The sequence below is a fragment of the Nomascus leucogenys genome, chromosome 9, assembly GCF_006542625.1.
Source record: "Nomascus leucogenys isolate Asia chromosome 9, Asia_NLE_v1, whole genome shotgun sequence".
Lineage (NCBI taxonomy): Eukaryota > Metazoa > Chordata > Mammalia > Primates > Hylobatidae > Nomascus > Nomascus leucogenys.
In genome coordinates, this window is record NC_044389.1 from 91132266 (window position 1) to 91160125 (window position 27860).

Sequence of the window (27860 nt, forward strand, 5' to 3'; positions counted from 1 at the left end):
CAGATCTGTGTAACATAATTCCATTCAGTTTATGCTTCAGGAATTCACCTAGAACAAGAATTGGATTTGTAGTTATGATAAAGCTACTTTTTTTGTTGTTGATCCTACAGTGTAGAGAAGTCATTTAAACAAGGCTATCAGAAAATTAAGGAGTAGAAATAATTTCTTTATCATTGTCTTCCAATTACATGTTACTTTTTAACTAGAAAACAGGATCATAAAGCCCTAAAAAGGAAAGGGAACTTCAAATTTGAGCTCTCTGAGGTTTTCCAACATGTGCCATATATTAATTCATTTTTCACCTGAACATAATGCTAGTTTATATTTTTTTAAATTTAAGGATAACAACATATTTAATAATGAGCTGCAAAATAAAAGAATATTATTAATAGTAACTGACCTAACAGATGGAGTTTAAATGATTTTGTTAAACAACTATGTTTGTGAAACTTTAAAATTGTATAATGTTCCATCCAGCTAATAGGTTTCAATGACAACAAGCTGAGCTAACTTCGCAAATACATAGTCTTGACCACCATCTGGAAGCACCAGTATGCAGACACACAGAGAAGTCCTAATAATGTGGCTCACTGTGCATTTCTTATGTGTGGCAAATCCAAGTTAAAGCTATATAAACTCAACAGGATTTTCTCTTGAACTCAAATAATGATTTGAAAGCCAGAATTTTTGGGGGTGATGGAGAAAGACATGGCATTCTCTAGTGAGACACAATGTGAAATGGGAGGCATGAACTACAGAAACTGCAAATTGGGTAAAGCCCAGCAGCCTGCTTTGTGATTTATTCCCTGAAATGTTTACCTGAATCTCTTTAGAATTAAAGGTTACTTTCTTTCATTTCTCATAATGATGAAAGCTTAAACTCACCCATGATTCATACTAGAGAACAGGTTTAGTTTAGATGGCGATGAGAATTTTTTAAAGAGTCAGTTAGGAAACAGAGGTTTTACTGCTAATTTGTGGAAATTTAGCCACCTTAAATAAAAATAAATAGCGTATGGCAATGTTTATGTAAATCGCAATCTTCAATAGTGGCAACAGTAAAATTTTATATTTCTAATATGGTATGATTATAACTGTAATATATTTCTATTTATCTGATTATCCTAGAGTATTTTTGTCAGATTGTTTTAAAAGGGATAATAATGACATACCTGCAAAACTGTAAATATCCATCACTGGTTAGAGAATTAGAAGAATAAATGTCTACCATCTCTTCTCAATCTAATGTATTAATTTTACGAGGGACTCAATTCACTAGAGCACTATGTTAGGGAAACCAATAGTTTTGATGTGAAAAGATAACTATAAACTATTTATAAGCATGGCAAATAGTTGCCTCACAACCAACCCCATAAGAATAATAAACCTTTAGGTTGAGACATAAGCATGAACTAGTTGACTATGATGGATATTGACTGTTTTGTAGTCATATAGAATTAAAGATGAGAAAAATAAACAGAGGTATATCTTTTCATATCAAAATATAGGTGTCACATTTTTTAAAAAGTACAATGCTTTTAGGCATATCAGTAAAAAGTGTTCAGAAGCTCTGAAAAATCACCCTAAGAAGAGTATTAGGTGTCGTGTACTCATAGAAAAAAATTTATTCCAATAACATCCTTATTTTGCAGATAAGATCAATGAAGTATAGATACATTAAGCAATTTCCCCCAAATGACTGAGCTAATAGAGATTTCCATTTTAGACTAAGGATAGCTTGCCTCATGCCAGGCCCAGTTCATGCAAAGAATGCTTTGAGAACTTGATCACAGTGTTGCAGAAAATGCCCAATTATATTGGAGCAGTTCTTGGAGGATAAGAAAGTAGATACCTCTTAAAGGTGGTAGCAGGAATTATGGGGCCATTGGAAGTAGTTCAAGGGCAATTTACAACACTGCTAATAAACTAAGTTTTTAAAAAGTCTCTATATTTTATAAGAACTTTGAAAACAGTAGGCACACCAAAGCTTTGTGTTCCCTGTCTCTGTCTCCCTTTCTTTCCTTACCTAGTTATCAGCTTGTGGGGAAAAGGGAATAATTTAGAAAACTAGTTCTAGAATTTGACAATAACCCAGAGGCCACTACTTACATCGAATCCAATTACACAGAGGAACACTAATTCAAGCTCCTGACTAAAGATACTGTCCAAGCAACATTTCTCCAAGCAGTAAACATGCTTCTCTTTGTATTTTACCAGAAGAAAAATAATGAAAAGGCCAACAAATAGGCTGAGCTGAAAACAGATTAAAAAAAAAAACGACTTAGTACTCTACTAGTTAAAAATGGTAGTTGTCGCAAAGAACCTATAGAGGTACAGATCTGTCATAATTAGATTGTGTCAGTAAAATCATAAAGATGGAAAAATAATTCAAACAGGTACAAAGTGGCAGAGAAATATTTAAAACAACTAATTCGGCTTACAAGCAAAGAAATGGCTTGTACATATGAATTAAGTATACTTATTCAACCAATAACCATTTACTTAATATTTACATATCTAGTTAATATAAGCATAAACTGTTTTTCTGTCACCAAGCTTACAATCTGATAAGAGGTAAGACTAAAATCAACTATGGAGTTGGATTTTAAATGGTAAACCAATAGAACCCCACTACTAATGTTTAAAAGGATTAAGAGGAAGAACTCCTCTGAGTGGCAGCAGTGGATTGTTGTGTAGAATTTATATGGGAAAGAAAGGAAAGAAGAATGGGATGAACACAGGCAAAAAGGAGGAGACTTGTATGGATATGATAACAATGATTATATCAGGGGGAACTCTGCTGTGGAGAAATGAAAAGTTCTCCACAGGAAGGGCATGACTATAGCGGCTTAAGATGGAGAAGCTTGGGCTTGATAGAATAGGCAGTAGGGGGGTCATTAAGGTTTCTGAGCAAATTAGAACCATCGAAGCCATGATCATTTATAAAAATTAATCTTGGAGTGATACACAAGATGAATTAGAAGGACAAGGAGGCACTAGGGAAAGAGTCATTGGTCAAGGAGCTGTTGCTGTATTAGGCATGAAGTAAACAGGATGTGGACTCAGTTGGGAATGGAAAGAACAGGCAATCTCAAGAGATACTTTGAAAAAGGAAATAGCAGCCCCTTGGTGAGATAGAATAAGTAAAGGACTAAGAATAGTTTAAAAATGACTCTAAACTTTCTATTCCCTCAAAATTCAGATTCATGGTATCACTAACAGAAACCGGTCACTTAAAAAGGGGACTCATTTGGTAGGTGGGAAAGGTAACCAGTATAATTGTGTGTATTGGTGGAAGTTGATAAGGCATTCATACATCCATAATGGAAATATTCTTGGACAGCTGGGGGCATACACAGATTATATCTAGAGATGAAAGAATTGAGAGCCATAATGTGGAAGAACACAGAGGGAGTGACTGTACCAAGAAAAGATCAGCGACTTGAGGATACCAAAAACTAGGGAATAGACAGACAAATTAGAAACACCAAAATAAAGGTGATACGCCAGAGAAGAAAAATGGAAAAAATGAAATGAAAGTAGGAGGTCAGAGAGACAAAAAAAAGTTTCAAAAGGAAGGTGGTTTGATATCAATATCAGAAAAACATCAGGGGCGATGAGTCCAGTGGACATGACATAGAGTTTATTGTTGACCTTTGCAAGAGAAGATGCAACAGAATGATGATAGAGGCTAGAATGCAGGAGTCTAAACATGAAAAGAATGAATAGGAAGCAAAGGTGATAGAGACAAGCCACATAGTCTATTCCTTACTTAATGAGAAGAAAAGAATTACATGGTAGCAGTAATAAGAAATACAGAGGGCTTACTATGTGCCAGGCACTGTTCTAAGAGTATAATATATATTGTGCCATTTGCTCTTCTCAACAAGGCTATGAGGCAGATAATGCTACCATCCTCATTCTGTAGACGGAAAACTGAGGCACAGAGAAGTGAAATAACTTGCCCTAGGTCACACATTTAGTAAACAAGAGAGCTGAGATTTGAATGCAGGCAGCTCCAGCTCCAGAGGCACAGAGCTCTTGATTGCCTTGCCACATTCCCTCTGCAAGCAAGGAGGCAAAAATTGGCCAAACTAACACAAGGTTTATCCCTCATAAGGCTTAACTATATCTGAAGGTGGAAGGGAAAGGAAAGAAATGATTGAAAAACGCTACAAATAAAGAAGATAAACTGGGGCAGAGAGAAGGGGATGGGTTCTTGAGAACATGGAGAAGGGTTGCCTTGAGCAGTGGAGTCCTCTGAGGATACAGGGTGTGGAAGCTCATATTTGCACACATTACATGGGTGCTCCTCAGCATCCTTCTCAGTGTGTGTCAGGGCAGGGACCAGTCACTTGCCTGTAAGGCTTCGTGGAGGTTGCCATTGTAATCTATGATCTCAGTGGCTCCTTGATCCCCTTTTTGACCAGGTGGACCCTAGGACAAAACCAATCAAGGGAAAATCATGGGTATTAGCTTAGCATGTAGGGTAGACTGTGGCAGAAACAGAAATACAACTCACAGCTCTCTCTGACCATCATTTCCCTACTAAGGCCCAACTGTACTTTAGAATACATAAGTAATTATGTTCAAAATGTATCCTTATTTCAAAGGAGGCAAACCACTTCTTATATCCTGTCTTTGGTAGGTTCAATATATGAAATCTGATAAAAAAAAGATTTAATTTTTGAAACTATTTTCTGAAAATTAAAATATAGGCTACTCTGATGTGACCTGTAAAATTTTATTTGCTTTATTCATATTTATTACAGCATCCTCTAACCTTTTGTTCCTCATCCATACCTCATACATTGCTTCCTCATTCTTTTTTTGAGACGGAGTCTCACTCTGTTGCCCAGACTGGAACGCAGTAGCGTGATCTTGGCTCACTGCAGCCTCTGCCTCCTGTGTTCAAGCAATTCTCCTGCCTCAGCCTCCCATGCACCACCATGCCCAGCTAATTTTTGTATTTTTAGTAGAGACGGAGTTTCACCATGTTGGGCAGGCTGACCTTAAACTCCTGACCTCAGGTGATCCACCAGTCTTGGCTCCCAAAGTGCTAGGATTACAGGTGTGAGCCACTGCACCTGGCTGTCATTCTTTAAAAAGATAGAACATTGTTCTGTAGAAAAATACTTGGCTTTCCCATCAGGAATGAATGCCACAAAAATTAAACAAAATAGGGAACAAACAATAGAATACATGTATATTTTTAAGACTTCTACCCTACTTATTAGATCTGCTACTTAATTTCCATTAGTCATGTCATAATTCCCTGACTTTTTTTTTTTAAAAAAAGACGCTGAACATATGGGTTATTGCTTTCTTTATAATTAACTGAAAAGTGGAAAATTCCATTAGCTGGATGGGAACATAGGGAAAGTAGACAGGGGGAGTTCTTTAGACCTTCTCAAAGAAGCTTAGTTTATGTGTTGGAATCCCTACATGCACTGCTCCTGGTGAGGAAAATAAAGAAGGTAGGGGTGTTTCAGGAATAATTACAGTAGTCTACCTCCAATAATATTACTAAGTATTATTCATATGACAGATGTCATATGAATAGCCATGCAGACATGAATTCAAATCTGGGATTGTAGGGAGCAAAAGTTTAGACGGATGAGAGGAACACTTACCCTTGGTCCCTGAGATCCAGAGTCCCCTTTGTCTCCACGATCCCCCTTTTCCCGTTGGAAAGAGAAAAAACTTAATTAGAAGTGGGGGAATCTAGAAATCTCATGTAAGAACGTGTTTATACCATACAGAAGCACCTCTAATATGAACTTCTGAAGTGAAAAACAACAGCAACCACCACCAAAATAGCAAATGTTTTTTTAAGATGCAGCTTGAAAAGAACTAAAATTCCTTTTTTTAAAAAACTCCATTTTCAGGTAATGGAGTATCTTGAAACAACAACATATATGGTAACTGTCTCACTAGGTAGGATCTGCAAAGGCAAAGCAAGTGGTTTCTATGGCACCCAAAGTAAGCTTTTGTCTTGCAGATTGAGCCATGTTCTTCCTTTTAATGAAGAGATTTGGGGCAAAGGGAAAAAGAGCCAACAATTTTTCCTCTGAGAAGAAAAGTATAGATAGTTGGGACAGGAAAGGAGTAGAGAGCTCATTCTAGGGAGGATTAGGACAGGAAGGTCACAGGCTAGGCCTCCCTCTGATGATGGGGATCTAAGGAAAAGTTCATCTGTAGGTATAGGCATTTTAACACTCAGTGCTGAAGTGGACAGCAGCCAGCTGGAACAGGTTGGCAGGGCTGAAGGTCAGGGGCAGGGCAAACCCAGCTCTCTCTCTTTTTTCAGTGCAATATGAAATTTACCTGAAGTTTCACTGATGGTGGCATTACCTCAACTGTAGAGCAGCAGGAATAGTCTAAGCCCTCAAAATTCTTAGAAATGTAAACTGAAACTTTGGAGAAGAGATTCGAACTTGAGTAGATTTAAAGGTTCTTTAAAACAGTCTTAAATTGATAGGGTTCTTTTTCTGTATGGACTTCAAAGCATTTTTATATGTGTTTCTACAGATTCCTATAAACTGGGTAAGGATGAATAAAGATAAGCAGGAAAAAGGATTATACTTCTTCCCATCCACAGTATGCTAATAACATTGATCATAATAAATTTGCTATGAATGAAGCATTAATAATCTTTGCTCTCTGTTTTCTTCATCTTGCACACATTTCTTCCATGTTAGTAGCTAACAGCATTTTAAATAATATGATTCTGCTGACAGTATATATGTTATTGCAGATAGTATAAAGAGTATGATATAGAGGAGAATTTCAATTGGCAGTAAAATTTTAATGCAACGAAGGGAGTCAACTAAAAAGCAGAGTATAATTTGAGCATTTATCACAAAGATAGCCAGAAAATGAAAAATCAGATTATACAATACACAATTTAAGTTCTTAATTTTTTTCAAAGAAGCTATTCCTATGAAATAGGAAATACACATTCTCTTAAAGAATTTTCTGAAGCACTAGACTATTCAAAAACAAGCAAGATGAAACAAACGTATTGTTTTGAGATATCATCACAGGGATACTGAAATCCCTTTTGCAATAAGTATTGCAATTCCACTGTGTGAAAGAGTTTAATCTAAAACATGAAAAACATGCCTCCGTGGCAAAGGCAAAAAGCACAGATCTCGAAGGCCTCATGTTATATTTAAATGGTTATCTGGTTACTGACCTTTGACCCCTTTGGGCCTCTAGTTCCTGATTCACCTTGTTTCCCCTATTACAGCAGAATAAGAGGATGAAAAAGATAAAATTATAGAGGAGATAAGAACAGAAAAATAGAAATTAGCAGTGACTCAGAATAATGAAGAAAAATGGAAACACTTTATTGTAACTGCCTCAATGTATGGCTGTACAGAATGTCGGTTATTATAATACTAAACATAAGTATCATCGCCATTATCATCAGTTCATTCCATTATTATTCTGAAGGCTGCCCTCCCATCAGTGGATGAGAAGAGTTCTGTGAATAATTCTCATTAGTCTCAACAGTGTTTGCCTGCAACAATTTCCTTTTCATCAGTGAGTAGTTTCCTGTGTCTCTAGGGTGGGCTATTAAAATAAAGTGTGACCACATTAGTTTGCAGAAAGTTTAAATGAATAAGGTCAAACAGACAAGTCCTTAGCTCTAATATTTTCAAGGTGTTACACTCCATTAAGTTACCATAGAAACTACCACAGCACTTATCAACAGGGATTTTTTCTCAGTACGTTTTAATACACATTGAGTGATAATGTGTTAATATGACAGCACTTCTTTTACATTTGGATATGCTATCAATTTGCTCACTGAACAGAACAAACAGGGTGAGGTGAATTGTAAAATCTCTTTTGAAAAGAACCAGTTGGTGTGCATTTCAACAAACTATTTGTGATTTGGGCTGTTTTAGTACCCGTTGAGAATGTTGTTTTAGTTTTTTGTGTTCTAAATCAAATCAAGCCAGAGAATGGTTATTTTCCAATGTAAGAATAACTGACCTTTGGTCCGGGGGCTCCAGGTTCCCCTCGCTCACCTCTTCCAGGAGGCCCTGCTTCCCCCCGTTCACCCTGTCACAAATTGCAAAACAGGTAAATGGCCATTTCCCCCACTCAGGCTGGTCCCTGTAGATTAATAAATGAGTTGAATGAAACCAAAGAAAGCAGAGAGTTTTCATTGACTTACCCTGTACCCAGCACTTTATTAATCTCTTAACATGAATTATCTCATTTTATAATCAAAACAATTTGTGATGGTTAATTTTAGGTGTCAACTTGACTGGATTAAGGGACACATAGAAAGATTATTATAAAGCATTGCTTCTGGGTTGTCTGTGAAGGTGTTAATGGAGGAGATTGGTGGGTGAGTCTGTTGACTGAGTGCAGAAGATCTACTTTCAACGTGAGGGGGCACCATCAAATCTGCTGGGGGCCCAGATAGAAGAGGAAAGGCAAATTCCCTCTTCCGGAGCTGAGAGCCCTTCCTCTCAGTCCTTGGACATCAGAACTCCAGGTTCTCTGGCCTTTGGATTTTGGGACTTGCACCAGTGCCCCTCAGGCTCTCATGCCTTCAGCCTCAGACTGAAAGTTACACCATCTGCCTCCCTGGACCTGAGGCCTTCAGACTTGGACTGAGCCATGCTACCATCAACCCAGGGTCTCCTCCAGCTTGCAGATAGCTTGTTGTGGGACTTCTCAGCCTCCATAATTGTATGAGCCAATTCCCCTAATAAATCCCCACTCATCTATCTATCTCCCTATATATATCCTATTGGTTCTGTCTCTCTGGAGAAACTTGACTAATATGCAATTATCCAATGTTTGTATTATCATCTCCATTTTATGGATAAGGAAATTGTTTGGTAAATGCCTGTCAAATAGCTATGTTGGTAAATAGAAAGACCTTTAAAGGGAATTGATAAAGACCATCATTATACCTCAAGATAGGAACGAATATCCATTTTCATTCTGCAGTCACTTTTTAAGCACTGCTGGCAAGAAGCATGGCAAAGTGGTTAAGTTCCTGGCTCTGTAATCCAGCATCTTAGGTTTTACTCCTGGCTCTGCTATTTATCAATTCTGTGTTCTAGGGTAAGTTAGTTAGGTTCTGTATATCTCAGTTTCCTCTATAAAAATGGACAAAGTTATAGTACTCATCTCACAGTTTATGAATGTAAAAGTGTTCGGGTTTTACAGTTTTTTAATATATTCATATCTCTGTGAAATATAAATATGGCTACTGTCCTCAATGAGCTAGTGATCTAGTTAGGCAGACAAGAGTGGCAAAACCAAAATAGTTAAGGAATAAGGAGTAATGTAAGGCCACATGTGACAGAAGGGGACTCCCTACTGGTTTCTATTATTGTGGATTGGATCCCTGGAGGTGAGACTTGAGTCGTGTCCTGAAGGATGAGTAGGGTTTATTTCATAATTATTGCTGTTAATGACTGTAGCATGGAGGAGTGCAGAAACTACACAAAACACTTTATATGCATTATCCTATTTAATCCTCAGGACAAATGAGAAAAGTTTTATTACCCATATTCTACAGACGAGGAAGCCAAAGTTTGGAGAGGTTAAGTAACTTGCTCAAAGTGACAAAGCTTTCAAAGTGGGTAAAACTGATTATACTTGATCTTCAACTTTTACATAAATCTTTTAAATGTAAGTCTTTTGCACATCTTTGATCATTTTCTCAGGATAATTCCTAGTTGGAAAATTGCTAGGTCAAAAAGTATGAATATTTTTAAAAACTTGCTAAACTGCCCTCCAGGAAGATAGTACCTTTTAATACTCCCTAAACACAGAGTAAAGAGTGTCTGGCTTCTTGCATAAGGGGTAGAATTTCAATCACCAAACATTTAGAATTCAGACTGTTGATGACATATTTATGGATGAAAGAGGTGCTCTCCTTACTGAAGGAAATACTTCATCTTGGAAAAGATAAGAAAATAGAATTGGATCAGTGGTGGGTCATGTAGGGCTTTAAATTCCAAGATCCTTATCTGTATCATGCCCACTTTGGGAAGCCTTTGTGGTTTTGTAGGGGAGGTGGGATAGGTTAGTCAAGGGTTAAGAAAGACAGGAGGCAAGCGTTAAAGACTCAGTAGGTTTCTTAACAGCAACTGAAGAGGTTGTGAAAATGGAGAGGTTGGGAGAAAGACAAGGGACTTCTCTAGATACAGGAGATAGACACAATGGCCCAGAAATGAAAGGACTTTTTGCTTTTTGTCATCCCCCACCCCATTACCCTGTTGAGTGAGACTAAGGAGCTTCTATTGGTATATGAAAATTATTAAAAAACTGTAAAGTATTTGGTGTTTCTTTTAATATTTTACTGTAAGAATTACAGATTTCTAAAACAGTCCACTATGAAAAACAAAAACCCTTAAAAATAATGTATCTGTAGTTTGCCACAAGAGTGAAGTCAATACATCTTTACTTTTTAACATTTATATATTTTTAGAGAGAGGATCTTGCTATGTTGCCCAGGCTGGAGTATAGTGGCTATTCACAGGCACTATCATAGCACACTATAGCCTCAAATTCCTGGGCTCAAGTAGTCCTCTGGCCTCAGCCTCCTGAGTAGGATGACAGGTGTGCACCACCACACCCAGCTAGAATCACTTTTTGTTATGTCCCTTATTAGTTCCCTATCACTCTCTGAAATTATACTATTTGTTTACTTCTTTATCTCCTTCCATCTCTTCCTCATCCACACTGCAATGTAAGCTTCAGGAGAATAGAAACTGTTGCTGTTGCATTTACTTCCCATGCTTAAATGCAGTAAAATATTTGGTAAAAACATTGGTGAATTAATGAATAAACAGTATTAGTAAAAGTATTCTAAAATATTCTGACTATAGTCTCATTTCTTTTTTTTTTTTTTTTTTTTTTTTTTTTTTTTTTTTTTTTGAGGTCTCACTCTGTCACCCAGGCTGGAGTGCAGTGGTGTGATCTCGGCTCACTGCAACCTCTGCCTCCTGGGCTCAGGTGATCCTTCCACCTCAGCCTCCTAAGTAGCTGGGACTACAGGCATGCACAACCATGCCCAGATAATTTTTGTATTTTTAGTGGAGATAGGGTCTCGTCAGGTTGCCCAGGCTGATCTCAAACTCCTGGGCTCAAGCAATCTGCCTGCCGCAGCCTCCCAAAGTGCTGGGATTACAGGCGTAAGCCACCATGCCCAGGCCCCTCCCCCCATTTCCTTAGCCTGATATAGGTGCCTCTCAGATACTAATGTAGGTATAAAAGATGCAGCATTTTTTGATGCTGCATCAAAGGAAGATGATGTACATCTTCCTTCATTATGATCTCTCTTCACTGTGTTGGGAATAAGAAACATAGTCTTAGTTACTTTTTAAATCTGAATTTAGTGGTACAAATCCAGACTGTCTACACAAGTGGAAGGGTGGTGTTCAGCTGAAAGAGATTTTTAAAATAATCATGACTTTCCCATTATGACACTGAACCAACCATAACATTTATACTTAACATATGTGGATTCAACATGAATTAGATATTTCAAATAATACTGATGATGTGTGTATATGTGTGCACGTGCATGTTGCTGTTTTAACAGCTGAGTTAAGGTAGGTAATTCAGCTGACAATTAACCTCAAAGTAATGTCAGTAAAATGAATTTCCTATCCATATCCCTTCTGTGGAAATACAAAATAGGTACAGTACATTTTTTACTTTTATTTGGGGTTCAGAGTAGTATCTGTTATATGAGTACCTGGTCTATAAAATCATGCTAGGTTCTTCATAACAGTAATTAATGTTGATTTTATGCCTCTACATCTGGAACTTTTTCTGAAACTGCACAATAGTTTAAAATCAGGAAACTAAAGAAAAAATATTTAGGAATGAACTTCACTCTCTACTCACTACTGCTTGTGTTGTTTCTATTTTCCCTTGTACAGCACACAAAATGCCACACACGCTTTTAGATCCAGTTCACGCCTGGCTTTCTCCTTCATTGACCAGGCCACCCTTTCTTTGTGTATCATGCCCATCTGCGAGGCTGCCTTCTTTCCTGCCCTCGCTCCGAGGCTGCAAGCCTGAGTAAATGCAACAGTTCTTGTATTAACAGGGAATGCTCATTATTTTCTTGCTCTCACTCTCTCTTTTTATTCCAGAAAGACATTTCTTGTGTGAATCTGCTCAGGCTAAAACAGGCATTCCTCATACTTTGTTAATAAGCCTGACAGCTCATTATGTGAAGAAATTTCTTAAGAAAACAACTTTGCATAATCCGATGGAGTTTCAGTCCCCCCTAGGACACACATAGTTTCCATTTACTAGGTTTAGAGTTATTTTCACTTGACCAGCAGAAATGAGGACCCTTCTGTCAGAACAGACCATGAACATATTTCTGTAACTCTTGGAAATCATCCCTGGCTTATTTCTGTTGAATGCAATACACATTGAGGCAAAGCCTGCTATGGTTTAAAAATAAAAGAATGCAGTTTGATGTAATTTTGCCCCTTCTTTGATTCATGAGTCTGTCATGAGTAAAGTTCCATCATCAGAGCTGTACTTTTTATGTCTTTCAGGGTAGATAAAAAGAGAACTCTGGGTCTGACTGTATTCATAGCAGCATATTTTTTTTTTTTTTTTTGCATGGCAGTATATAGATTTTGCTTTTAGAGCCCTCTCTGGGTTTGCCAAGTAGAAGATCATGAGATGGTTTTCATTATAGAATATTTTTGCAGACGTTATTCAGAGTAGATCCTTTTGGGATGAGGCACTTAGGAATCTATATGACATCAGTACTTGCCTTTGAAATCTGGGGAGTAATGGGAATAGTAATAACCTTTGATTTACAAGTATATGCTGAAGTTGGTGATGAGAAGAAGGAGTTAATGAGTTCTATCTCTCCTCCTCAGAATTCCTCTACTTTTCCATATGGACAGGAGGCTAACAGCATCCTATCAGTTTAGGAGCAATTTGGGGGACAAATGGAACAACTAAAATATTTCACCATCCTGTTGTCTTGCCTAAGGCTTTCTAGAATTAACTTTCCACTACTCAATATTGAACACAGTGGTCCCATGAGAAGTGTTAGTAATGGGTAGATTAAGCTGCTTTCATTCTCTATTAGGCAAAAATATCTGGTCACTTAAATTATGAAGTTACCCCACATTTCTTTCAACATAGTGGACTAAAAATATATGACAAAGATTTCAGAAAGAAGAAATCAAGCAAGAAGGAAGGAAGGAGGGAGGGAGGGAGGGAGAGAGGGAGGAAGAAAAGAAAGAAAAGATAAAAGAAAGAAAGAAAGAGAAAGAGAGAGAGAAAGAAGGAAGGAAGAAACGAAAGAAAGAAAAGATGAAAGAAAGAAAGAAAGAGAGAGAGAAAGAAGGAAGGAAGAAAGAGAAAGAAAGAAAGAAAGAAAGAAAGAAAGAAAGAAAGAGAGGAACGAAGGAAGGAAAAGGGAAGGAAGGCAAGGGAAAGAAGGAGAGGAAGGGGAAGGGAAGGAAAGAGAAGGGAAGGGAAGGAAGAAAGGAAGGAGGGAAGGAAGAAAGGAAGGGAGGAAGGAAGGAAGGAAGGAGGAAGAAAGAAAGAGAAAGGAAGGAAAGGAAGGGAAGGGAAGGAAGAAAGGAAGGAAAGGAAGGAAGGAAAGAAGGAAGGAATGAAGGAAGGAAGATAGGAAGGAAAGAAGGAAGGAGGAGAAAGAGAGAAAGAAGAAAGAGAAAAAGAAAGAAAAAGAAAAGAAGGAAGGCAAGAAAAGAAAAATAAAAATGAAAGAAAGAAAGAGAAAAAAGAAAAAGAAAAAGGAAGAAAGGAAGAAAAGAAAGAAAGAAGGAAAGAAAGAAGGAAAGAAAAGAAAGAAGCTCACTTACTTTTGTTCCTGGTAAACCTGGTAAGCCTGGTTCTCCTTGAGGACCAATGAAACCTGGTTCTCCCTTTAAAAACATGGGTATATGAGATCATTAATCATTTGACAATAAATAAATAAATAAATAAATAAATAAATAAATAAAGCTAAACTCGTTTTCTTCTACTGAGATTTTACTTCCTTGGTTGTATACAGCTTTCTTGCCGAGATCCAGCTACTTACTATAAAATTAATCCAAACTGGTTTTAATCAGTGAAGACACTTTCAGCAAAATTTTGGAGAAGGTTTAGAAAGTAAAAGTGACTAAGTAATCAGATAAATGTCCTTATAATTTCCTTTCTCATCTGTTGTCCAGTGTTTCGTATCACTTACCAAAATAAGATGCATTATGTTTGGGTGAATGTGGTAGGTAGCCTCTAAAATGGGCCTCAATAATCTTACCTCCTGTTGTTCATTGCTTTGTGTAATCCTCTCCCCTTGAGTTTAGACTGGATTTACTGACTGACATCTAATGAACAGAATATGGCAGAAGTGATGGAGTATCACATCTGAACCTAAGTTGTGAAAAGCCTGTGGCTTCCGTTTTGGGGGCCTTTTCTTGTTCTCTCTTAATTGGATCACATGTTGAGGACTGAGGTCTGCCAGTAATCACATGTGTGAACTTGGGAGCAAGTGCCTCACCCTTATAGAGTCCTCAGATGCGACCACAGGCCTGGCTGACAGCTTCACAGCAATCTCATGGGAGACTGAGCCACAAGCACATAGTTATGCTGTGCTTGAATTCCTGTCCCTCACAAACTATAACATAGTTAATATTTGTTGTTTTAAGCCACTAAAGTTTTAAGGGTATTATGGTAGGCAGCAATAGATAACTGATGCAATGAATGTTGTTAGAGAAGAGATTCAGGAATGTTCAGCATGAAAAGAAAACTATCTTTCCTTGCCATACCTCCAAAACCTTGTCTCCACTACCTAGAGGAAACCCAGCAGTAAAATAAAGATGTATTTCATCTTGGTCCCCAATTCCTGGCACCAACCTCCTAAAATGGAATTTTCTGAGTGATAGGATAGAGAAGGAGCATCTTTTGTTATTCAAACCAGTTCCTTTCAACCATACCTAGGTCTCTGTCACTGAGGTGACTCTCATGGGAGCCCTAGACAGCTTCAGGATAGGAACTGGTTGCCAGAGGGGCCAACGGTATTAGAGTGTGGGAACTTTCTGCCCTACCTCCCAGCCTCTGGGGAAGGGACAGGGTCTGGACATGAGTCTAACCACAAATGGACAATGATTTAATCAATTACGTCTACGTAATGGAAGTTCCATAAGAGCCCCTGAACAACAGGGACTGGAGAGCTTCCAAGTCAGTGAGCACATCCATACACTGGGAGGGTGGAATATATCAACTCCATGGAAACAGAGGCTCTTGTACTCTAGCCTCTTTTGGACCTTGCCCTATGTACTTCTTCATTTGGCTGTTCATTTTTATTAACTGTAATAGTATATAGCACCTTCCTGATTTCTGTGAGTTGCTGTAGCAAATGTCAATCCTGAGTCGGGAGGAGGGGATGTGCAAACCCCTGAATTTGTAGCTGAGTCAGACAGAAGTACAGGTAACCTGGGGGCTCAATACCTGTGCCTGGTGACCAAAATGAGGTCACTCTTACAAGACTGAGCCCTTAAATCTGTTTGATACCAACCAAGGGAGTTAGTGCCACAATAGGATCGAATTGTAGGACACCCAGTTGGTGTCAGAGAATCAGAGAGGTAGAGAACTGGTGTTGGAAAATACACTACATATTTCGTGTTGGAAAATACTTGAAATGAGCATTCACATTAGCTTGACTATCCATAAAGTTTTATTTTCTTTTTTAACTATTTGAGGTCAAATATAAGAGTTTACCCAAAATCTATAAGAAAATTTTAAAGCAAAAGCCATAATGGCTTTGTTCTCAGTTCCTGTTTTTTCCCCTCTTGGATGATTTCTGGAGCAGTTGTTAATATTTTAAAATATATTTGATTTCTTTCTAAGGCAGTAGTATTTCAATCTTTGTTTCATGATACTTGGAACTGAGCAGGAATGTATAGAGAAAATGTTTTATAAGACATGATAAAATGTCAGGCTGGGTGCCGTAGCTCACACCTGTAATCCCAGTACTCACACCTGTAATCCCAGGCTGAGGTGGGTGGATCACTTGAGTCCAGGAGTTTGAGACCAGCCCGGGCAACGTAGGGAGACCCCGTTCTCTACCAAAAATATGAAAAATTAGCCGGGTGTGATAGTGCAAGCCTATTGTCCCAGCTACTTAGGAGACTGAGGCGGGAGGATCGTTTGAGCCCGGGAGGTTGAGGCTGCAGTGAGCCGTGACGGTGCCACTGCACTCCAACATGGTTGACAGAGCAAGACCCTGTCTCAAAGAAACAAAACAAAAAGACACGCTAAAATGTCATCAAATATTTTTCACAGAAGTCAATTTTTAAAATATGCTATAAAAAACCTTGGGTATTGGGTGGGAAACAAAAGGATATCACCACCACCAGACATATATTGATATATAACTCAAATACGTTTATCTCTAGCCCTGGTGCTCATGAGACTGATCTAAGAAAAAAAAAAAGGCAGGAGTGGGGAACTAATGCTTTAGGTTTATTGCTTGCACATTTTCTGTAACTCCCTAGTCTACCTGTCCCACACCCTTACACCTATTAGAAAGGAGAATCTGAAAATATAATTTTGGGTGGACCTCTTAATGGCCTAAAATGAAAATCTGAACTATATTCAAAGAAATCAATGGCGATTATTCTACTTCTAGTAAAAGAGTTTAACTTAAGTCAAACAAAAACATTATAAGGAATACATCTGTTTACATGTAAAATATTTCACCTAACAAAATGATATATACAAATAGATATTTCCTCTCCCTTCCTAAGAGAAATGCTGTTTTAAAGTCAACGTGTATCATTGGTAACAACTTACTGTCAGGGAAATGTAATGCAAGTTAATATGTTGAAAGTTTACAGGGAGACAAGAATTCTTGTATATACTCAAGTGAAAATAAAATGACTTCATTCTTTAGAAAAACAAATAGATGCACCATTAAAGCATACTAATAAAAGAGAAGAAAAAAAGAGTAAATGTTGCAAAAACATATTTCTTATACAGGTTAGTGTTTAGTTTATAAAAAGATGAAGCATGCAGGTGCATAATTCACAAACAAATAAGGCTTTGCGATCTCAGCTGCCAGGTAAAACTGTTTTTTTCTTCCTTTTTTAAAAATAGAAGATATGTTGTTTTCTTTAGTAAGTGTATGGAAAGTTCTTTTTTTATGTGCTAGCTGAAAGCATCGATAGTTCTTTGAAACAGAAAATTCAGGGGAAAATTTATTTCTAGATACAAAATTAGCACTGCATTTGACAATCTCAATGATTTTAGCACAATTAATATTGATTGGCTAATTTTAAAGGTTTTGAGCATGATACATTATACCTGATCATGCCACTTTAAGAAAGCATCTACCATATCTATACATTCTGACACACTTCTTATTTCAGTTTATTCAAGGAGAAAAACCACATACTTAATTTTAGGATCACAGTTTTTGTCTACTTACTTCCAGAGGTCTGAATCACTTTAGAAACATTATCTCCATTCTCTCTATATCTTGGCAGGATGGGCAGGAGTTAATTATTGTTCTCTTTTTTCTCTCTCATACTTCAAAAACAATTGTTGAAGTAAATGAGGCATGGATATGTTGACTCATGGTCTTCAGCTAGTTGGGCTATTTCTTACTTCCCTAAGCTTATACCAGAGGTTCTCAAAGTGTGCTCTGGGGACCTCTGGAGATTTCTGGACTTTTTCAGGAAGTCTTTAAGGTCAAACTATTTTTACAATAACACAAAGACATTATTTGCCTTTTTACTTTCATTCCTTCATGAGTACATGGAATATGAAAAGTTCAATAGGCCAGGCGTGGTGGCTCATGTTTGTAATCTCAGCACTTTGGGAGGCCAAGGAGGGTGGATTACTTGAGGTCAGGAGTTTGAGACCACCCTGGCCAACATGGTGAAAACCCATCTCTATTAAAAATACAAAAACTAGCCGGGAATGGTGGCATGCACCTGTAACTCCAGCTACTTGGGAGGCTGAGGCAGGAGAACCACTTGAACCTGGGAGGCAGAAGTTCTAGTGAGCTAAGATTGCGCCACTGCACTCCAGCTCAGGCAACAGAGCGAGACTCTGTCTCAAACAAACAAACAAAAAAGCAAGGTTTATTACATGGTTCTAGATTCCACATTGCACCTAACCTTTAAGAAACTACCACTTGTGGGGTTTAGGATAGTAGCCAAGAAAAATATCAACAATTATCTGAATAGGCTAACCTTCCCCTGTCCAATTACATATCTGCATGAGGCCAGTTTTTCTTCACATACTTCAACCAAAACAACAAATTGAATGCAGAAGCAGATATGAGAATCCAGTTGCCTTCTATTAAGTCAGGCATTAGATTTGCTATATATATATATATATATATACACACACACACATACATATACATATATATACACACACACATACATATACATATATATACACACACACATATATCTCTCAAAATGTCATTCTTCCTGCTCTTTTTAAAAAATCTTGTCTTAAAAACCAGTTATATTTCATAAGGCATGCTATTTGATTAACATGTAATTGATTTTTAGAATTTTTTCAGTTTTAACTTCTTTTTTTTTTCTTTTGTTTTTGAGACAAGGTCTCAATCTGTGCCCAGGCTGAAGTTCAGTGGTATGATCATGGCTCACTGCAGGCTTGATCCCCTGGGCTCAAAGGATCCTCCCACCTCAGCTTCCTGAGTAGCTTGGACTATAGCTGTGCATCACCACGCCTGGCTAATTTTTAAATTTTTTGTAGCGTCTAGGTCTCGCTATGTTGCCCAGGCTGGTCTCGAACTCCTGGCCTCAAGCAATCCTCCTGCCTTTGCGTCCCAAAGCACTAGGATTACAGGTGTGAGCCACTGCCCCCAGGCAGCTTTAATTTCCAATGCAGAAATAACACAAGACATATTCTACATAAACAAAAGCTCTTTTAATTCTAATTTGTAAGAATGTAAAGGGATTCTGAGACCAAAAAGTTCAAGAACTGCTAGAACAAAAATGCAGAATTTTATTAAAGGCTGACTTTTCAAACTGGAGTCTTAATAGAGGATTCTGGCTTTGTTAAGGTGTGGCTTAGTTAAGACTTACCATACAAAAATGCAAGCAAAGCACTTAACCTCTCCCTAGAATTAAGTCAGTGTGCAATAAATGCTTATTATTATTGTTTCCCTTATCTTACAGGCTTATGAATGTTAGCTGTCTAGTAGTAGTAGTAGTAGTAGCGGTAGTAGCAGCAGCAGTAGTAGTGTTACAACATCTCTGCAACCTAATTGGTAATATACAAAGTGTCTTCTTGTCACCTTTTAACCTGCCTAGGGTTATACTCAATACTACTTCAACTTCTTTCAAGAAGTAACCCTAAATTTTCTCAGTTGAATATGTCATTAGTTTATGAGACAATATCCATCTGCCAGAGCAGTTGAGATTGCAAAACCAAAAGAGGTTTAAAACACATTAGAACGGTGTAAGATAGAGAAGTGATGAGTTTACTAAGAATGAGTTTTCTTCCTTCAAAGACGGAACGAACAAAATGTTCCTACCTATAAATTTCCCTAAATGAATGTAATCTTAAAAAAAAACCCATCTTTTTGAAAAGAATTGATATACGGTTTAGAGGTTCTAGAATCTCCGAAAATGTCTAGGCAAAAGGCAATGACAACCTAAGTTTATAGAAATATTTTCTTGTAATAAAAAAAACAAGCAAATGACTACTATACTATAGTCCCAATTAGTCACAATTTCTGTTAACCAGGGTAGAGGAAAGAGACTAGGTTGGGGAAGAAGGCGGGAGGAAGCAGCTGAAGTACGATTCAAACGCAAAGGACTTTTGGGAAATCATCTTTGGAGTCAATCAGACTTCACAAAAATGAGCTTACATAAGTTTTCAGGGCAACAAACAGGAGAAATAACTGTTTATATTGGAATGTATAATGATTATCACAGCTGTTTTACATATTTAATTTCCCTTAATGAATGGGACATAGGAGAGTAGTAAATTGAAAATTATCCACACGTATTTGTCTGAGTAGACAAAGTGAGGGAGGAAACCGGAACTATAATGGAATTAAGTACTTAACATTACTTTTAATGAAGGAAAAAAATAAATCCAGAGGGTTTTCTTTCATTTTTCTTTTTTACTGGGCAATTACCTAAATTACAAAATCCAAATCATAATTTCAAAATGAGCCATTTTAGAAATAACTTGGGAACATAAAGCAGAGATCCTTTGAAAAGGGCATGTCCTGCTCCCATTATCAGGGAAATGTGGATTTAAACAGGCGGACTGCAAGTAAAATAGCTCTACCACTGAAGTAAAAACAATAAAGTAGGACATTTTCTGAAAGTGTTTAAAGTTAATCTTCTGTTAGTGCATTTTAAAGAAAATAACAAAAATGTCTAAGAAAAATGGGGGAAAGACAAAGACTTAAACCTCTGGCTTATTGCATATATCAGGATGCCAATGAATAGCATAAGAATAAGTTGGGTAGAGCACCAATTATTTCAGAATTAATTTAATCTGTTTTTTTTTCCTCAGGTATTATACATATTTCTTCTCTCATTTCATAGATATTCCTCATTCTCCATCTCTCCATCTGTTCACTCACTATCTCAAGTTAGACAGCATGTTAGGTTTTTACTTTTGTTATCAGTGAGAACAACAAGATGACAGTCAATTGGGATTCCTCACACTGGTGCTGAGGATAGATAGTGTGTGGAAGGGAATGAATGAAGGCAACCAAGAGACAGATCTGAGACCACTGCTGCTTGCAAAGTTAGTGCCTAACTCATGGGCAAGGACTTCACGACTAAAACACCAAAAGCAATGGCAACAAAAGCCAAAACAGACAAATGAGATCTAATTCAACTAAAGAGCTTCTGCACGGCAAAAGAAACTACTGTCAGAGTGAACAGGCAACCTACAGAATGGGGAAAATTTTTGCAATCCACTCATCTGACAAAGGGCTAATATGCAGAATCTACAAAGAACTCAAACAAATTTACAAGAAAAAAACAAACAACCCCATCAAAAAGTGGGCAAAGGATATGAACAGACACTTCTCAAAAGAAGACATCTATGCAGCCAACAGACACATGAAAAAATGCTCATCATCACTGGTCATTAGAGAAATGAAAATCAAAACCACAATGAGATACCATCTCATGCCAGTTAGGATGGCCATCATTAAAAAGTCAGGAAACAACACATGCTAGAGAGGATGTGGAGAGATAGGAATGATTTTACACTGTTGGTGGGACTGTAAATTGGTTCAACCATTGTGGAAGACAGTGTGGCAATTCCTCAAGGATCTAGAACTAGAATTACCATTTGACACAGCAATCCCATTACTGGGTATATACCCAAAGGATTATAAATCATGCTACTATAAAGGCACATGCACACATATGTTTATTGTGGCACTATTCACAATAGCAAAGACTTGGAACCAACCCAAATGTCCATCAATGATAGACTGGATTAAGAAAATGTGGCACATATACACCATGGAATACTATGCAGCCATAAAAAGGATGAGTTCATGTCCTTTGCAAGGACATAGATGAAGCTGGAAACCATCATTTTCAGCAAACTATCGTAAGGACAGAAAACCAAACACTGCACGTTCTCACTCATAGGTGGGAATTGAACAATGAGATCACTTGGACACAGGGCGGGGAGCATTACACACTGGGGCCTGTCAGAGGGTGGAGGGCTGGGGGAGGGATAGCATTAGGAGAAATACCTAATGTAAATGATAAGTTGATGGGTGCAGCAAACCAACATGGACATGTATACCTATGTATCAAACCTGCACGGTGTGCACATGTACCCTAGAACTTAAAGTATATATAAAAAAAGTTAGTGCCTAACTAAGGTGAGAGAGAATAGTAAAAAGAAGGAAGAAAAGGATGAGGAGAAGGAGTAGTGAGGAATTCAGGGAGGGAGGGAAGGAGAGGGAGAGACGCAGACAAGAGGAGAGAGAAATAATAGACAGGAACAGGCATTTAAAAATGTTCTCCTCCTTTCCACATTACCATAAAAATTAAATCCAGATTTAATCTGTTCTCTTTGTTTTTGTTGTTTTCTGTTGTTCTGTTTTGTTTTTATGTGTCCTGGAAATCTCCAACTAGATCTACTCTTGGGACAAACAGAACAATCTAAACAATGTATTATCTAACCCTTAAAATCAGTACAGAACTATGATTTAATCAAAACCTAGGGATAAAATATATATAACATTATTTATCAGAACCCTTAAGACAATCCAACATTTTAATTACTAACACGGAATAGCTGGCATCCTGTTCTGTTCCCCAAGCCACATGCTAACCAGTGACTGAATATCCGCAATATGGATATCTCAGCCCTGTTGGTGTTATTATAGCATAGGACTAATGCAGCTTCAAATTCCAAAATGAAGACAAATTTGGTCTAATTTTCTGGTCTTCTGGATATTGCATCTGATTTCTTCCTGAATTGTTTCATGAGTTTTATCCTTTGGTTATTCTTAACATTAATTAATAGCTCCCCACCAATGAGTTAAAAAACCAGGTCTCAAAACTAAGACTACAGCACGTTTCCCTTTGTTGACCTGGTAGAAAAGATGAATAACAGAATAGCTGTGATTCTGGCAACTAACCTGGGGTTCAGTTAGGAAAGAAGAAATGCTATTAATTCAGGATAAAGCACAATGTAGGCCTGACAGTAAACTGCTGGGAGCAGCCGCAAGCTGAAAATCTGACACAGGCTGCTAATTTGAACAAAAGATTTAAACAGCCAGGGCGCAAACAGATACCGAAGCAAGTCTGTGGAGAATAACTATAGCTGAAATCAGAGGTGTATCTTCATATGACCAACTACGGAGGGCCTCATCGTCTCACATTGATCTTTCCATTTAGACAGTCATAACTTCAATCTTGTAGTATAAGCTCAGTGACTATCAGCTACAGTACCTAACGTGAACTATATGTGAAAGAGGATCCTGTTTTTGCATGAAACAAAAAGTTTCATTGTCAATTAGTGTATGAGCATTAAACCCCTCTCTCTCTCCTTTCCTCTTGTGTCCATAAACTGGCTATATGTACACACAGAAATGACGTAAACTACAGAAGATTTAGCTATAGGAAAGTGGGTCCTATTCATTCTATATAAGATAGATACCTTTCAGGTAAGATTTTTGACTGAAGCCGCTTCTCAACTCCTTTGCTATTACTTTTAAAAAATTCTAATAGTCTACTGAGATAGCAGCTTAAATACTGTCTTCTGGCCAAAAAACAAAAAAACTAACAAATAAAAAAAACCCCACATGAACAACTATCATCTCTAGAAGCCACAAGGGAAACAAACAAAAACTGGTCTTCTATTTTACAGAAAGGCAAGGCAAAGCTGGAAAATTCCTTAGGAACATGATATTTCTGAAATCTAACAATGACCATCAAAGGTCTTATTAAGTCTTGGAATTCAATAATAAAATCTTGACTGACTTTTCTTCAAACCCATATGTAATACATAGCAAGAAAGTATTTCAGGTGACCTTATTTTATCTTCTAAAATGGTTATTGGGACAGTTCACTTAACACTGTTTTGCCAATTTACATAATGATGATAAGAATCAACAAATACTTAGATGGGATTACTAGTCAATGTAAGAAAGGAGGAGACAGCTTCATTCATACAGAAATGACTCATCAGGTGTTTCTCTATAAACTTCCAGAATTTACCATCTGCTAAATGGAATGGTGGCTGGAATGTCCTGACTGATTAGCTGTTGCCCATAGAAAAATCTCTGGTTTCTTCATTTTACCATTTGTTTTATTTTTATAAGTCATTATCAATTAAAGGAGTAAAAAAATACTTTTTAACCTCTCTAAAAAAAACCTCTAGTATACCAGGTTAAAGCAGATAATGTTTTCCATGATATTTATTACCCCCAAGAAGATCCAGTTTTCATTGCCCAATAAATAGTACAGCAGGGCTTGAAAAATATGTGCTGATCTGCCTGGGTGCTAAAAGCGTCACCAATAATTTTGATTAACGTGTCCTGACACTGAATGCATTAGCCATATAATATTCTTCTTGCTTAAAGGCTAATTAGAATTCAAGACAGCATGATACCTGCTTTTGAGGATTACAGTAAGAACATTTGTTGTAATAAGAACCACCAGGCAGCCAGTTTTGGTAATGATTGATATGTAAAATTATTGAGGGGAAAAAAGAATGAGAAAGTAGAGTCTGCCCCCAAAACATTTATTTCCCGTAGGATCAAATTTTAGTATAAATTAAAACATCTTGGTGGCACTGATGAAAATGAACTATAATAGTAGGTTTATGTAAAATCTAGAAAACATACCTTTCTGACTTTTTTTTTCTTAACTGGCTTATGTCATGAAAGCATATTCCTTGTATTTATTGGAGGTTTCATTCTGGCAGCTAAAAATTTCTGATTTCTGGTTATATGAGTTTCCTAATTTGATTCTCCAATTATTCAACTTCTCAGATGAACTTTGTGCAGACAGGAAATAATTATAAGTAACGATAACACAATGTTATTCATTTAACCAGTACTCCATTTTCTTTTTCTCTTTTAGGAATTCATTTCACATCCTATGTTGCTTCCAGAAGTTTTTCTCTGCTATTTTTAAAATGCGATTTGATGTTTGTGAGGAAGGAACCTCATCTCTGGTGGATTTAGAAGATAAGCTTCTATTAGATTACTGAGCACTGTACTTAATCCTAGGAATGCCAGAGTAAATGCTTCTGCCACCTGTAAAAGCTAGTCTTTATATAATTTAGTGGCAAGAATGATTTCATATGCTGGGATATAAAGAGTTAGTTACTGTCTCATACCCTCCTAGTCCCCAAGTTCTTGATCTTAATGTCAAATTTTCACTAATGTGGAAGCCAGAACAAAAATATCAAGCTTTGAAGCATGATACGACTGTGAAAATGTATTTGCCACTAAAATGATTTCATATGTTTTTTACTGTATTACATCTCCCTTGTTCCACTTTTTCCCCCCAATTTGCTTTCTGAATATGGTGAAATAAACTGATGGTATATGGGTTTTTTTTGTTGTTGTTCTTTTTGAGATGGAGTCTCACTCTGTTGCCCAGGCAGGAGTGCAGTGGCATGATCCCGGCTCACTGCAGCCTCCACCTCCCAGATTCAAGTGATTCTCCTGCCTCAGCCTCCTAAGTAACTGGGACTACAGGCATGCGCCACCACACTCAACTAATTTTTGTATTTTTAGTAGAGATGTGGTTTCACCATGTTGGCCAGGCTGGTCTCGAACTCCTGACCTAAAGTTGTCCACCCACCTCGGCCTCCGAAAGTGCTGGGATTACAGGTGTGAGCCAACGTGCCTGGCCTGGTGGTACATGTTGAAAGAAGGAAAAGCAAGTGCTGAAAATCTATATTTATTTATTTTTTTTTATTTTAATTTTTTTTGAGATGGAGTCTTGCTCCATCGCCCAGGCTGGAGAGCAGTGGCACAATCTCGGCTCACTGCAACCTGTGCCTCCTGGGTTCAAGCAATTCTCTTGTCTCAGCCTCCCCAGTAGCTGGGACTACAAGTGCCTGGCACCATGCCCAGCTAATTTTTGTATTTTTAGTAGAGATGGGGTTTCACCTTGTTGGTCAGGCTGGTCTCAAACTCCTGACCTCAGGTGATCCACCTACCTTGGCCTCCCAAAGTGCTGGGATTACAGGCGTGAGCCATTGCACCCGGCCTAAAAATCTACATTTATGAAAAATGTCTTGGGTTAGGCAACATTGACTGGAGCCTGGAGAATTTCCATCATTACATGTCAAGGTTTGCTTTTACTTTTCCTGTGAACAGAACCAGGAAGAAGAACATTGACAGTGCCACGTCCTATCCCCGTAACACTGTGGTTCTTCATCTTTTGTTCCTGGGATACATTTGGGTAATAGGAAAGGGGTATAGTGTGATGTCATGTTTGGAGAAAAAGCAGGTGATCCTGACTGCTCCTAAAGTAACATCCACTCGTCACTGCAAAGGAGTTTTCGGGATTTACATTTACTAACCTACAGAGTATACATGGCTTTACATCCTATAGGTTAAAATTACATGAGCAAAGATTGTATAGAACATGTGTGTAGCCAATGTTTCCAATATTTTGAGCTGCCCCGAAAAAAAGAGATAACAATAATCAAAACCGATATAGCATTTACTACATGCTTGGCAATATTTTAAGAACTCTACATGTATTAGTGCATTTAATTTTCACAACAACTCTCTGAGTTATGGTCAGTGAGTCTCATCTTATGAGGAAACTGAAGTACAGAGAGATGATAGAAGTTGCCCCACATTATGTTATTGATAAGGGGTGGACAAGGATCTGCACATTGGTGGTCTGTTATGAAGTCTGCTCTATCCTGCTTACTGCTAGGGCAACATAACCATAGAAAGGGGGTAAGTAATGTATTTACATTTTTCAAAATAAGTGTAGAGAGCAAAGCCTAAGAAAATAGGAACTTAGAATCTTACTCTTTTATGTGATATCAGAAAAGCTGGTTACAATAATTTTACCCATTAAAAATATGTGAAAGCTTGTTTCAGAAACTAATTTTCTGGGTTCAAATCTTATTCCAGAAGATCAATGTCTACATGGTACATTGTACATAATTTAATTTTCCCAGTTGAACATCGTGACACTATATGAACCACGAATGCACGAAACAGGAATTTCAAATGTCTTCCATATGGTAAGAGGACTTTTGGATACTTCTGCAGGAAGCTTAAGAGTAGCTCGAAATTAAGTTATGCCTGTTCTTAGTGACTTTTATTATGTATGCCTAAGGTATTAGCACTTTTCTCTGAGTGGGACCTTGAGGTGATAGATAGATGAGTATGCTGTCTGTATTTAGGCACTTTGCTCATTTCCTGAGAGCTGTGGAAGGCATGTGGATGCTCATTAAGTTTCCAACCATTCCCCGAGAGCAACAGCTGGTGAATCAAAGCTTCCCTGGTATGTCATGGTTGGTTTCCTCAAAGTCTTGGAAATAACGGATGGCATTCACATGCTCTCTGTAGCACCAACAGATAAGAAGGAGATGAATAGCAACAGGAAGTATTTCCAAAGCATAAAGAAACACACAGGTCTAGGAAGATTATAAATAATGTGCTTGCTTCCACACATTCTATATCCATACATGGTGGTTTCATCTTTTAAATACTGTTACTCGTTCAAACTATGAAATCATAGTTAACTGCCCTGTGGTGGCTACCTAATAGAAGAAATGTAAATTAAAGGAAAAAAGAACATTCTAAGTTAAGAAAACTATGTCATAAAATTATAAGCCTTTAACTCTACATTTATAAATATCCAATGACCACTAGTAGTTGTGATGTATCTTTAAATTGTCTCCTTTTCAAAATTACTATAGTGAGCACTGACTACATTATAAGGAAAGCATATCTCCCACATCCTGATTAGAGAAGACAAATAGAGCCTAAGATTTAAATCAAATACCAGATAGTTACCCAACAGTACTTGATAATTATGTAGAAGAGTATGTCTAGTGATTGATGTAAACAGTTTTTGTCAATTAATAGCTTCTTTTCAGTATAGTCAGCAGTCAAGGAGAGAAAAACAAAAGAAAATATCAGAGCTACCTGACCTCGACAAACTCCATCTGGACATTTCCTAAGACCCGAGGAATAAAAGCATTTGCTAGAGGGGGCAAATCGTTTAACATCCCTCCCAACTTCAAAAAGCTCAAAACATTCTGACTAGTCCACAGATGACTAGGCAAATTCTGAGGGTCCAGTGGGATATTTTTGTGATGGAGGATATAAGACTAAAGTAAGATGATAAATAGTATAATCAAAATTG

General features: G+C 37.5%; 1 protein-coding gene across 2 annotated transcripts in view; it reads right to left on the reverse strand.

Moving 5' to 3' along the window:
* Positions 1-27860, reverse strand: part of COL25A1 (collagen type XXV alpha 1 chain) — a 503960-nt gene that overhangs the window by 48764 nt on the left and 427336 nt on the right. The window contains exons 20-24 of one of the 2 annotated variants that reach the window (XM_003257720.4): positions 13851-13913; positions 8005-8073; positions 7199-7243; positions 5634-5678; positions 4360-4437 (exon numbers count right to left, since the gene is read on the reverse strand). In XM_003257720.4, the coding sequence (XP_003257768.1) occupies positions 4360-4437; positions 5634-5678; positions 7199-7243; positions 8005-8073; positions 13851-13913 (300 nt within the window). The remainder of the gene's footprint in view (positions 1-4359; positions 4438-5633; positions 5679-7198; positions 7244-8004; positions 8074-13850; positions 13914-27860) is intronic. The other variant, XM_012499352.2, reaches the window with a different exon arrangement.